The sequence below is a fragment of the Sciurus vulgaris genome (assembly GCF_902686455.1).
Source record: "Sciurus vulgaris genome assembly, chromosome: 3".
NCBI lineage: Eukaryota > Metazoa > Chordata > Mammalia > Rodentia > Sciuridae > Sciurus > Sciurus vulgaris.
Window position 1 is genome coordinate 27,926,410 of NC_136463.1, and position 13,248 is coordinate 27,939,657.

The window sequence follows — 13,248 nt, forward strand, 5'->3', positions numbered from 1 at the left end:
TTGTAAACCTTGACAAAAGGGATGTTAGTGCAGGAGATAGGGCTCAAAAATCTGAGAAGAACCAGACAAAGAAAAATACACCAAACTTCAAACAGGCACGAATGCCTCCAGTCCAGGGCCTTTACAGTTGCTCTCTCATCTTCCTCACACACTTATTACTTCAGACCTTCCCATGTACCTGCACATCCCCATGCCATCACCCTGAAGCAAGCACCTTTCCCTACTGATTACTCTCTAGCTTACCTTTCTTTCTTAATAGCGCTTAACAACACTTGCAATACTATTATTAATTTGTTTACTTGTTTGTTAATTTCCACAAGAATGCGATAAATCAAGAAATACCTACAAATTCTTTTTAAGAACGTGTACACTTTCTAGGCATCATTCCTGGAAAACCCACTGAATATTTATGAACTCACTAACCACAAGGCTCATGCAATGGGAAATTTCAATATAGGAACAAAGATAGTCCATAACTTTACAATCTCCTTTACTGGCTTTTTTCCTCCACAACATTTTCTAACATTTTGTTCTCCATTTCCTTGACTATAACCCATCATGTGGCTTTATTACAGAATATTTTCACCTTAAACATACTTTACAGAAAAACAGTGCTAGTAAAATTAATGTTTATTGTAATTTTAACTTTTAATTGTTTTTAAATTTATTTTAATGCCCCAAATATAGCTAGTTCATTCCCAAAGTTCTCAGGAGAAATGAGAATAGCAGGATAGTTTAAATTAGAGATAGTCTAGTTCAATTCCTGTATCATATGGAAGCCAAAATGACAGGGTATATGACATGCGTGGGATGGGTCCATGAGTAAATTCAGTGCTTGACTTCTAGGCCTTTGTAAAGTTAGAGAAAAACATTTGATTAATAACCAGGTTTAGGTGAATAATAAAATAGGTCCTAATTATTAATAGGCACACTTTGCAAACTGGGCTCATGCCATTTTACAATGTACTGTTAACTATTGAGCCTTTATCTCATTTAGTGGTTGCATGACCAAATCAGGGACAGAATGACAGGATCTTATTTAAGAAATTCGTGGCCTTGGTATTTCCAGGGAGGACACAAAATCTATGCTTAAGTCCATATCTGTTTAATTGGTTTATAACTTGCCAGTAAACTTCTGCCATAGTATGTCACTGGATTAAATAAGAGAATTATAATAATCTCTTACATTGCACTTTTGCATAGTAATTAAAATAGTTAGCAGATGGTATACATTTTTGATGTACTAAAAGTATCCCTCCTACTTAATTTTGTTTTGGGAAAGGGGACATGGCAAGTAGGCGATGGGTGTTTTGAAGATCTATTAAACCTACAGGCAAGCTAAAAAAAGCCAGCGTGGCTGTGGGAGTAAAGACTGAGAGTGTCCTAGTGTTTTCACAGTGGAGTAATATTGAACATGATTGGCTTCTAACAAATTGAGCAAGAAGAGGGAAAAATGGGGTAAACCTTAATGTTGAAAATACTTTTCAGTGGGACAAGAGCTATCAAATATTTGGTAAGTGCTTACTGTTTTAAGAACATTTCAAAGGTCAACAGCATTATTCTGAATGTCTCTACCAACTGAAGCTGAGAGAAAAACCGTTTATATTATCCCAATGGATACTTTCTAACATTTAAAATAAATAATTCACTTGAAAAATATGTTCTCAGTAGACATTTAAATATTGTCTATAATGTGCTACACACTTTTCCAAGTGCTAGGGATACAGCAGTAAATAAACCCCCTGAAATTTATGTTCTCAGTGGAGAGAAAAAAGCAAGGTAAACAATGCTGGGGAGCAGTGATACATACCAGTACTCCCCGCTAGTAAGCAGGCTGAGGCACTGAAGCTCACAAGTTCAAGGCCAACCTTGGGAACTTAGCAAAACCCTATCTCAAAAAATAAAATAAAAAGGGCTGGGGCGGGTGTGGCTCAGTGGTAGGGTGTTTGCATAGTATGCATGAGGCCCTGGGTTCAATCCCCAGTTGCAGGGGTGCAGAAGGATAAATAAGTAAATGACAGTATTTCAGAACATAGTAAGTGATATCTTTCAGTACTTATGTCATGATAAGGATTATGGAGAGAAAAACAGCATGAAAAGGAAATTAGATACAACTAATTCATTTGTATTCAAAGCAAGTGGGCCTGTTTGTATTATGACAGAGTAGATTATACAATGTAACAAGGCATTTTTACAATCAATATTCCCTTCATAAACATTTTATTTTATAAAATATAGAATCTAACTTAAAATTTTTATTTGTGTTTTGAAACAGGGTCTCATTATACAGCCCAGGCTGGTCTCAAACTCCTGGGCTCAAGTTATTCTCTTGACTCAGCCTCCTGAGTAGCTGATATTACAGTTGTCACCATCAGCCCAGTTACAATGCACTTTTGTATATCACTTTATGGTTCTGAGAAAGTTAACAGTGGTTTGTTTTTGCATCTTTTCTTTTCTTATGGTGAACAGGGCCTTGAGCATGTTAGGTAAGTGTTCTACCACTGAGTTACATCCTTGGCCCTTGTTTTGTTTTTAAAATGAAACCCTACTAAATTATGAGGTTTTTACCAGTGAACCAAGGATTTCATGTGGCAATGATTTTTAATTCTAAAATACATCCCACCTAAATTCATATTATGTAGCCTAAATCAAATAGAAATTAATTTTTGTCACTACTAATCAAGATGTAACAATGCTTGAGCTTGTTTTCCTATGTAACTTGAAATAGGATGATAGAAAACACCTCTGGAAAGAGTTTATTTCTAACTTTTAAAAAAAGGCATCAATTTTACAAACTAAAATATATACAAACTATTATGTTTTATCGTGCTTTGGTTGTTTGATGTTTCTATATGAATAAAAAGCTTATACAATGTAAACTGACAATTTCCACAAAATAAAGTTTACCTTCAGACTGGTATGAGAACGTGGTTGACTTAATTCTTGAAATTTCCATTGCTCTGATCCTGGGGTCTCCCCTCCTTTCTGAGTGTCAGGTGTAAGCAATCCATCTCCAGCAGGTAATGGAAAAATCCCTAATGATATAGGGCGTTCTTTTCTATTTGGAAAGGGGAAGAAAAAAAATTAGAAACCATTTACTTTTATTGATCATGACTATAAGTCATAAACCTGGGTTGTCACTGCTTTGGGACTGACCCTCTTAAAGGATACTGTCTGCCCTTTTGAACAGAAAGACCCACCAAGGAGAAAGGACAGTTTCAGAAGTTTAAATTAACTCTCAAAAATTAACTAAGAAGAGTGTCAAGAAATTGTTTAGATTTAAATCTTACATGTTACTGATAAGATTCTTGCCCAGAAAGCAGTTGGTGGCCTGGTCTGGTGTGATGTGCCATTAAGAAGAGCTACTGAGTTTTTAATCATGCTTTGAGTAGCCATAGGAGGTTGCACAGCCTCCTTTGGAAGTGAGCCCAAGTCCTGCACCTAGATTTCCCAGATCCTCACACTAATCTCTGCATGTTTACAGAAACCTCTTCAAGGTATGCCTTTTCTGTCTAGAGGAAAATCATTATATTATTTGAATCTTAGCTAGTGAGAACTCAAATGATTTTTAACCCCCTGAAGTACAAAAGTTTGTCCTTCATTAATTATTTTTAAACTCAGGGTCACTCTACCACTGAGCTACATCCCTAATCCCTTTTCTTGCGGGGGCGGGTACAAGGGATTGAACTCAGGGGCACTGGACCTCTGAGCCACATTCCCAGTCCTATTTTGTATTTCATCTAGAGACAGGGTCTCTGTGAGTTGCTTAGCACCTTGCTTTTTCGAGGCTGGCTTTGAACTCGTGATTCTCCTGCCTCAGTCCCCCAAGTAGTAGGATTACAGACATGAGCCACCAAACCTGGTGGAAAGTCCTATTCTTTCACAGATCACTATACAAATTTCTTATAGGCATAGTACATAAGAAAAAGAAGGAAAAAACAAAACAAAACTATTGTCAATTTTTTTTCCAAACAAGGAGCCCAAAAAATTCTGTAAAAGAAACCTTAACTTTCCAATGCTCTATGGAAAAGTTTAGTAAACAGGAATTGTACTTGTAATAGAATTTCAACAAGAAACACGTCGTGTGTTAATATACAAAGGGTTCCAAATGAAAGTGCTTTTAGAAGGTGGAAACAAGCCTACCAACAGGTCATCCTGAGTTGTTAATTTAAAAATGTGAAAATTGGAAAAGAATGAGACAGTAAAGGTTTGGTGCCTCCCAGAACCCCTACCTCTACTAGTAAGAAAATAAGAGCTGGGCATGGTAGCACACAGCTGTACCTGTAATACCAGCAACTCAGAAGGCTAAGGAAGGAGGATTGCAAGTTCAAAGCCAGAATCAGCAATTCAGCAAGGCCCTAAGCAACTTAGCAAGACTGTTTCAAAATAAAAAATAAAAAAGTTCTGAGGATGTGGTTCTGTGGCTAAGCACTCCTGGGTTCAATCCCCAGTACCAAAATAAATAAATAAAAGAAAGAAAAATAGATAAGTTAGAACATTCCACTTGACTAAGTAAGTCTTTTATTTTGTAAGTTCATTTTTATACCATGAAATTTAAGTTAGTTTTGAAACCTGCCCTTACTTACTATAAAAGGTATGTCAGAATGCTGCCTTTTTTTTTTTTTTTCTTTCATTCTTCTTTTTTGCAGTACTGGGGATTGAACTCAGAGGCACTTTACCACTACATCCCCAGTCCTTTTTATTTCGTTTATGTTGAGACAGGGTCTCTCTAAGTTGCCTAGGCTGACCTCCAACTTGAGATCCTCTAGCCTCAGTCTCCCTAGTCACTGGGATAACAGCCTCCACACCCAGCTTCAGAATGCCTTCTTAAAGATTAAGAGAAGCAAAGGGTTGAGAGATTGCATTTTATCAATGTTGTATGCACAAGGAAATAACAATAAATTAAAAGATAGAACTTTCCCCTATCAGAGTTCATTATTCATCACTTCTTTATACTTGTAATATTTTTTTCCTATTTTATCTGGGAAAATAATTCAAATACAGGTAAATAGCACAATAAGAGATTAGATTTTAATACCAAATCTAAGTTTGTAACTAAAAGCTGCCAGACCAACCAAATAACAAAGATTAAAATCAGTTACTCTGGTTACTCTGGTTATTCTCAGAAGTTGGTCAGCAACAAAGTTTTCAAAAGTCAACAACAAAAAGAGGCATTATTTATTATTCCTAAATGGTAATATAGCACATACCATACATGCACACATTTTCATGTAACACAGAGAACTTGTTCTTTTTGGAGAATGACCCTTATTTAAACTACATCTTTTCTGCTTCTTTGATCTGAAAATGCACTTTCTTTCATTACATGATGGTTACCAGTGTGGGTAGCTAGATTTTTTTTTTTTTTATGTTCATACCTGACAAAATGAAAAGTTGTCAACTTGATGCTTATTCCCAATTCTGGGGAACATATTTTGAGAAGAGAAAATAAAAGTATCGAAGAAATACTAGTTGGACCTTTATTTATTCTCTAACATAACTTAATGCCTACATAAAAAGTGGGAACTGAGTCCAGTTGAGTCTAAAGGAAAGCTCTCTAGCCCAGGATGCAAAGACAATACAAGTGGTCATAAAGACCTCATGCAAATTCATCACATTGCTAACAAAAACCAAAACAAATCATTCATCAGAATTATCTTCCTAAATGAAAGTCAACAATTCATTTTCAAATACATCAAATACTGAAAAAGTATATAACTACTGGGGAAGGGAATCTTTTATGAATCCAATTTGTACTTTCTTATTAAAACTACAATCCAAAATGCAGGTAAATTCCTACCTCTTTAGTTTTGCTTTTATCAGTCATTCAGAAACTGCTCTATAGAAAGATGACTTTTCAGAGACTGAGAGCAATCTGTCAAGAGGGTCAAGGATGCTCTGGGTTACAATGCTCCAACTCTGGAAAAATAATATTAATACATATTCCTCTCCTTACTTCACTGAGAAACTACACAAGAGTTGAGGGGAGGGAACTATGTAACTATGAACCATGTAAACATGCAAGTTCATTAGAATCCTACTTTTGAAAAGAAATCCTAAAAGGTAACTATTAGTCCTGTATTATGCTGGTATATGTGTGTTTGCTAGTCTATGTATTAAATGCTTCAGTAAAATTCACAGAAGAAACTCAACCAAAGAATGGGATACATGTGGAAAAATACCAAGTGGCAGATTTACACCTCCGCATTGAAACATCTGTTGTCACTGTCTAATAATACTACTGTCTAAGAGAAACAAAAGCACCATCAACTATCAGAATCCTTACTATATGCTTTTTAAATTTTTTTATTTGTCCTAATTAGTTATAAATGACAGTAGAATGCATTTATGCACTTCGATAAAGCATACATAAATGGAGTGTAATGTCTCATTTTTCTGATTGTACATATTGTAGGATTACATGGGTCATGCAGTCACATATGTACATGAGGTAATAATGTCTGTTTCACTCTACCATCCTTTCTAGCCCCATACCCCTTCCTCTCCCTTTACTCCCCTCTACCTAATCTAAAGTAACTCTTTTCTTCCCTACTGCCTGTCCCCCCGTTGTTGTGAATTAGCATTCACATATCAGACAAAACATTCCATCTTTGGTTTTTTGGGATTGGCTTATTTCGCTTAGCATGATATTCTCCAGTTCCATCCATTTGCCTGCAAATGCCATAATTTCATTCTTCTTTAAGGCCGAGTAATATTCCATTGTGTATATGTGCCACATTTTCTTTATCCATTCATCTATTGAAGGCATCTAGGTTGGTTCCATAGTTTTGCTATCATGAATTGAGCTGCTGTAAACATCGATGTGGCTGCAGCACTGCAATATGCAGATTTTAAGTCCTTTGGGTATAAACTGAGGAATGGGATAGCTGGGTTAAATGGTGGTTCCATTCCAAGTTTTCTGAGGAATCTCCATAATGCTTCCTAGAGTGGCTGCACCAATTTGCAGTCCCACCAGAAATGTATGAGTGTACCTTTTCCCCCACATCCTCACCAACATTTATTGTTGCTTGTATTCTTTTGTTGTTGTTGTTGTTGTTGTTGTTGTGTTGCTTGTATTCTTGATACTAGCCATTCTGACTGGAGTGAGATTAAATCTTAAGAGTGGTTTTTTGATTTGCATTTCTCTTTTTTTACAACTGCTTTATTTCCATATATTCATTTTTGAGATGGTTATTTAAATGTTAGCTTTTATGGTTTTGTTTTTTGGTACTGGGGATTAAACCCAGGGTGCTTTATCACTGAGCTACATCCCCAGTCTTTTTTATTTTAAGGGAGGTCTAAGTTGCTGAGGGAATCCTTAAATTGCCCAGACTGGCCTCAAACTTTCTTTTCTTTCTACATTTTTTTATTGGTGCATTATAGTTGTACATAATGATGGGATTTGTTGTTACATATTCCTTTATGCGCACAATATAACAATATCATTTTGGCCTCTAACTTTTGATCCTTCTACCTCAGTCTCCCAAATTGCTGGGATTACAGGCATGTGACATGATGCCTGGCTAAATGTTAGCTTAGGTTTATAAATAATTTTTAAAAATGTTTTTGAAATAGTTTTTTGGTAATACTCATTTAATACAACTAATCTAATAAAATCTACTTTGTAGATAAAAGGCATTAAAAAAAAGTTTAAATTTTTTGAACACCTATCATGTGGCGGGTACTGAACTTAAATGATTTATTTACATTATCTCATTTAATCCTTACTAGAAAATAGGGATTGCTTTTCTAATTTACGGAATAGAAAAAAATGATGCTCTGGGTAGTATTAAGCTAGCAGTGTTGATATTAAAAGTCAGGTCTATGAACTTCACATCTGGTGTGCCTCTTCCCTTGAAACTTCCTACTTGGTGCTACCTACTTTGTGACAATGTAACCTTAATATTGAAGACTGCCATCTTTAGTCAAATCAATAGCAGTTTTTGTGCCATGCAGCTTTTAAAATTTAATCATGAGGGTTTTCTTTTAAATAAATAAAACAGCTGGAGTTTTAACAGTTCTATTAAAAAATGGGATATATATATATGTAATTTGATATTAGTTTACTACATATCTCGCAACTATAATTAAAAACAAAATAATAATCTCACTCAGTTTTTAAAACCACCTAATGAGGTAAGTACCTTCAGAGGAGGAAACTCAGGCACCTAGAAATTAAGCAAACTGCCAAAGGTCCAAGACTGGTCACGTGAGGCAGAGCAATTTGTACCCAGGCAGCCCAACTCCAAAGCCTCTCACCACTGCATGGCACGGCTGTCTCAAATGGAAGCTAAGACTAAGACAGCTCCTTAGCACCAGGTTTATTTTAATATTGTACATTTTCTGTGGTCCTGGTATTAATTTCCTCAAAACCTAAATATACATACACATATATATAAATCTTTTATGTAATAATATATACACAAGTAATGATTGTTCCTAATTTTTGTAAATCAGAAAAGAAAGTAAATGACCATGTATACACATGTAATAAGACTAGTTCATATTTTTTATACATCAGGAAAGAAAACAAGTGACTATGTATCTAGTATTAGGCCAACTAATTTCTGGGCCTTAAACTAAAATAGAATATAAACTAGTCTATGAATAAAAAGGAACACTGACAAGAGCTAACTAATTCTTTATTTGTCTAAATTCCCCATTAGGACTTAAATATATTTGTAGCCATTTACACAATAATCAAAAAAACTATACACAATGAACTTTCACTTAAAACCATTCCCAAAGCATAAATTCGAGCAAATTAAATACTTCTGGAGTTTGATAAATTAAAAAAATAAAAGAAATGAAAACCTTAAACCTCTAAGATGTAGAAGATGGCTCTTACAGGCTGCAAGTAGAGTGAGCAGCAACAAAGCTATAGAGATTAATGACTACCCCCACAAGCATGCATGGATATTTGTCACCCAGGACTACAAAGAGAAGAAAGGGCGACATCTGACAAAACAATAGTGAATAGGCTTTGTAAAGCTTTCACAACTTTGATGTGTAAATAATAGGAGAAATGCATTCAATGCTCTAAAATTCTTTTAATTTAAAAATATATATATATTTGAGGAAAAAGCTGTTATTAAAAATTATAAAAATTATACCTGAACCTTCATCAATAAAAGGATAATTGAAATGAAATAAAGTACGGCCTGTGTGTAATCGTTTACAAGAACCAGCATAAAAGATATCTGCCCCTAAATTCAGAAGCTAAATCCAGAGGTTGTATAAACTTGGGCCAGTGCTTTACTCTTGCTCTCCCTTTACTCTGAACATTCTGTTTAAAATAAGACCACACTGACCTTTTACTTATGTATAAGTACAATATGAAAATCCCTTTCAATCTCGGTGATCCTAAATGGTGACCTATAAATTAATATAAATAAGAATAGACATCCTAGCTTCAGGCCATTTTCCATTGTTTCAATCTGCAACAGAAATGGTTACAAAGCAGACCAGAGGAGCTAAAAATTTAAGAAAAATCAGGTAAGCAGGGGCTTCTAAGAGAGACTGGAGTACCTGAGTATCCTTGGCAGGTTCTGCGTCAGAGCTGGCACACCGGTAGAAATAGAAAAGTGCACAAGCAGCAAAACAGAGAGAGACACTAAGATAGCAGAATTAATGACCACCGCCCCGCCAACGAAGCCAAACACAAACAGCAGCATGCATCCAGGACTCATGGCGCTGTGCTGGCATGGTGAAACACCGGAACCAGGAGGCCTACACGGGGGCCAAATGGGTATCTTTGTAGTGAGGATCTGTCATTCAGCTGCTGCCACAAAAACAATGCCATCAGCAGCAGCTTTCCACTCGGTCCTGCAGCGGCTCCCAAGTGATGACGTCATTCCACTCTCTCCACCTAATAACCATAGAGCTGCTGCTCCTAGCATTTATGCAGCAACCCAGAGCGACAGCCAGCCTATTAACTGTCTTCCTTTCCACTCAGAGTCCTGGCTTAGCTCATTGGATACAATGCCCAGAGATCTACATAATTTATTCACACTCCTACATCAAACGGATGGCTAGCTAACCCCTTCAAACAAGCCAAAAAGGTCCAATTTTACCAGAGAAATTAAAAATTTCAGCATTCTCACAAATCAGAAATTTTAGACCCTGCATAATCTCCATCAAGAACCAAAACAATCAAAATACCTCAAACACTGCTTATAATAGCGTGGCTCATAATTTATCCTTTTAATAGTGAAAGCTGTTTCTATTTTTCCATGCTATTCTCTCCTATAGCATTCCAACCACAGTGGAGAGCTTTTTGAATCAGCCTAACTATTGTTCCAGGATTAGAGAACACAAAAACACAGAAATAATCAGATTATTTATTTTGTTTTTTCTCAAGGCAGAACGTATAACAAAGCTTACCTAATTCTACTATGAGCTGCAGACTCTAGTTGATCACTCCCTGAGAGCTGATGAAGTTTTGTTCTTTCTAAGTGTTCCATATAATTATGGATCATCTATTTGAAGACAGAAAAAAAAATCACAAAATTTAAGACTAACACCTGGAAATAGAAGCATAGTATTATAACAAGGAAAACATTTTTTGCATAGTTTTCTTATGTATCAGGTTACCCAATTCCATGTTAAAAAAAAAAATTAAGGAATGAAATTTTTTCATGGTAAAGGAATATGCTAATGACTATATATAAGATGCTAGTGTCCATAAAAATAGCCAATATCTTGCTTAATAGGAAAAGATATTTTTAAATAATAAGTGATGATATTAAGTGAAATAATATTGATGTAATATGAATTAATATATAGACACTGGGAGGAGATGATAAGATACTGCTAATTAAAAATAGATGGCATTTAAGAAACCTATTCACTAAAATGGGAAACAAAACAAAAACCTGTGAAATGTATATGTTGATCTTTTCCATGTTAAAAATAATTAACAACATAAAAATCATTTTCTACTTAGTGAAGCAATTTAATACAAAAATATTTATTTCTGGTTCTGTACACTTAGTTGAAAAAAAAGCTAAAGTATTTCCCCATTTGTTTGCTAATTTACTGGCCTCATTACTTAATATAATTATCTATGATAATAGTTACAAATGAAAAATCAGAATACCATAAGTCTTAGGTAAGGAACCAGATGATAGAAAAGCTGAATATGGAAGTGAAAACTTCAAGAATATGAAGTACATAAACTGGGGCTGGTGATGTAGCTCAATGGCAGAATGCTTGTCCAGTAAGGGCCAAGCCCTAGGTTCAATCCCCAAGACTGCAAAACCAACTACAAAACAGCAAGTTAAGTACATAAACTGTTAAGAAATTCTAATAATCTATTTGATTCTTGATAATCTATACTCCCACTTTCAGGATACTAAATCTGGAATTAAGACATGAAAAATGGCAAGAAACTTCAATCATTTATTTTTATTGTGAAAATTCTACGTGGCAGGTACAAAACTTTCAAAATCTGTTTAAGACGCTAATTATTATCAAATAAGAAGATGAACTCTGATACATGAAATAAAACATGTAATTCTATTAAAGCAAATGTAATAAAAGAATGAATCAGAATGTTCCTCAATTAAGACTAGTCCAAAAAAAAAAAAAAAAAAGGACATAGAATCACATGGATATGGTACATGAAAACTTTTTTTATCTTAAATTTACATAATTTTAATTTTAAACTTACAAATTTTCTCTTTACTTCCATTTTAAGAACAATTTTTCAGAAATGCAGCTATTGTTATTAGTAAGTCATAAATAATGAGCTGTTCTTTTATCAGAAAGAATTTTCAGGAAAAAAAATTCTCCCCAAAACAGCTCATTCTAGATTGATTCTATTGCCTTAAATGCTTAAACAAAGATTTAGATTTTAGAAAATGCTGAATTCTAAGCCACAACTGATCAAGTAATTGCAGATATGATAGTCTGACATTGCAAAATGGTCCAAATAATGAAATTAACAATTAAATAAATTAGAACTCAATAAGAAAGAATAACAACAAAATGGTAGCTATTGTTTATTAAGTATCAACTACATGTCAACCAGTACATTTATGGCCATTTTTCATTTAATCCTCACAATACCACAATTCTATAAACTCCAACTATGGATTAAAACAACTTGCCCAAGTTGATAGTAATTAATTGTTTTCTGTCATTAGCTTTAAGGACAGATCTCAGGTCTGTTTGATGCAAGTCATCTGAGCAGTTAAGCATTACAGAACTCATGCCGTATCTGCCCTTTTAGTTAATTCTCAAGGCAGGCAATGAGCCCATTGTCCTTTTTCCCTCACACCCACAAGGAAACCCCACACCCTAAAGCATTTCCTGACATCTAAAATAAAATACTATGCATTATATTCTAGAAATGCCCAAAAAGAGTAGAAAAAATAAACTGTACATAAAAATTTAAATTTTAAATTTAAAAAGTGAGAAGGAGGGCAAAACCTGTGCTACCAGATAGAAAAGAGACATAAAAAAGTAAAACAGGGCCTGCTTTAGATACTCTACTGTTGGGTCCATTAGCCTCATCCCTCCTGATCTCATCTGCATCTCCGTTTTCTCAGATATCCAAATTAAACCATATATATTTCTGAGTCAATCCAGGAACTAACAGTTGGAGTTATCAACAAGGTATACTGGGAAAGTCCTGGTTTGGGATGTTTCCCAACTCCCTTTCCCCAGGATATCTTTCACAGCAGAAGTTGATTCAGCATTAGCTACAACCAAAAAGCAAAGCAATGAATGCTGGTAGACCAGTGGCATGGATCCCTGTAAACATAATAGTCTTAAATATTTCCATATGCAGTCTAAAAAATCTCTTAAGCATTGTTGAGATGTCTTAAAGCAACGAAGCACAGAAAAATGTCTGATGTGTTTAGCCTGTTATTAAAAGTTCAGGCAACAGAATCAGACCTGTCTTCAAATCCAGTTACTAATTAGCATGAGATTTTTGACAAATCACTTAAGTCTCTTTCTGAAAAACTTTAATCTATAAAATGGAGATGAATGATAGTTTGGTCAAAAGAAATAAGATGCCAGGCATGATGGTACATCCCTGTAATACAAACAACTTGGGAGGCTGAGGCAGGAGGAATGCAAGTTGGAAGCCAGCCTGGGCAACTCACAATTTAAAAAAAAAAAAAATTTTTTTTTTTTTTTTTTTTTAAGAGTTGGGATGTAGCACAGTTTCTCTCTCTCTCTCTCTCTCTCTCTCTCTCTCTCTCTCTCTCTCTCTCCATTTAAAAATGTGGCCCAACTGCT

At 34.9% G+C, this 13,248-nt stretch overlaps 2 protein-coding genes across 6 annotated transcripts in view; one reads left to right on the forward strand and one right to left on the reverse strand.

Annotated features, from left to right (window-relative positions):
* The window catches only part of LOC306657486 (nucleoside diphosphate kinase A), a 162,579-nt gene that overhangs the window by 82,085 nt on the left and 67,246 nt on the right, over positions 1-13,248 (forward strand). The gene's annotated exons all lie outside the window — the stretch shown is intronic.
* The window catches only part of SPAG9 (sperm associated antigen 9), a 128,405-nt gene that overhangs the window by 69,700 nt on the left and 45,457 nt on the right, over positions 1-13,248 (reverse strand). For 3 of the 5 annotated variants that reach the window (XM_079133540.1, XM_079133542.1, XM_079133541.1), the window contains exons 4-5: positions 10,384-10,478; positions 2,908-3,058 (exon numbers count right to left, since the gene is read on the reverse strand). In XM_079133540.1, the coding sequence (XP_078989666.1) occupies positions 2,908-3,058; positions 10,384-10,478 (246 nt within the window). Of the gene's footprint in view, positions 1-2,907; positions 3,059-9,528; positions 10,337-10,383; positions 10,479-13,248 lie in introns of those variants that run through there. The other 2 variants (XM_079133543.1, XM_079133544.1) reach the window with 2 other exon arrangements.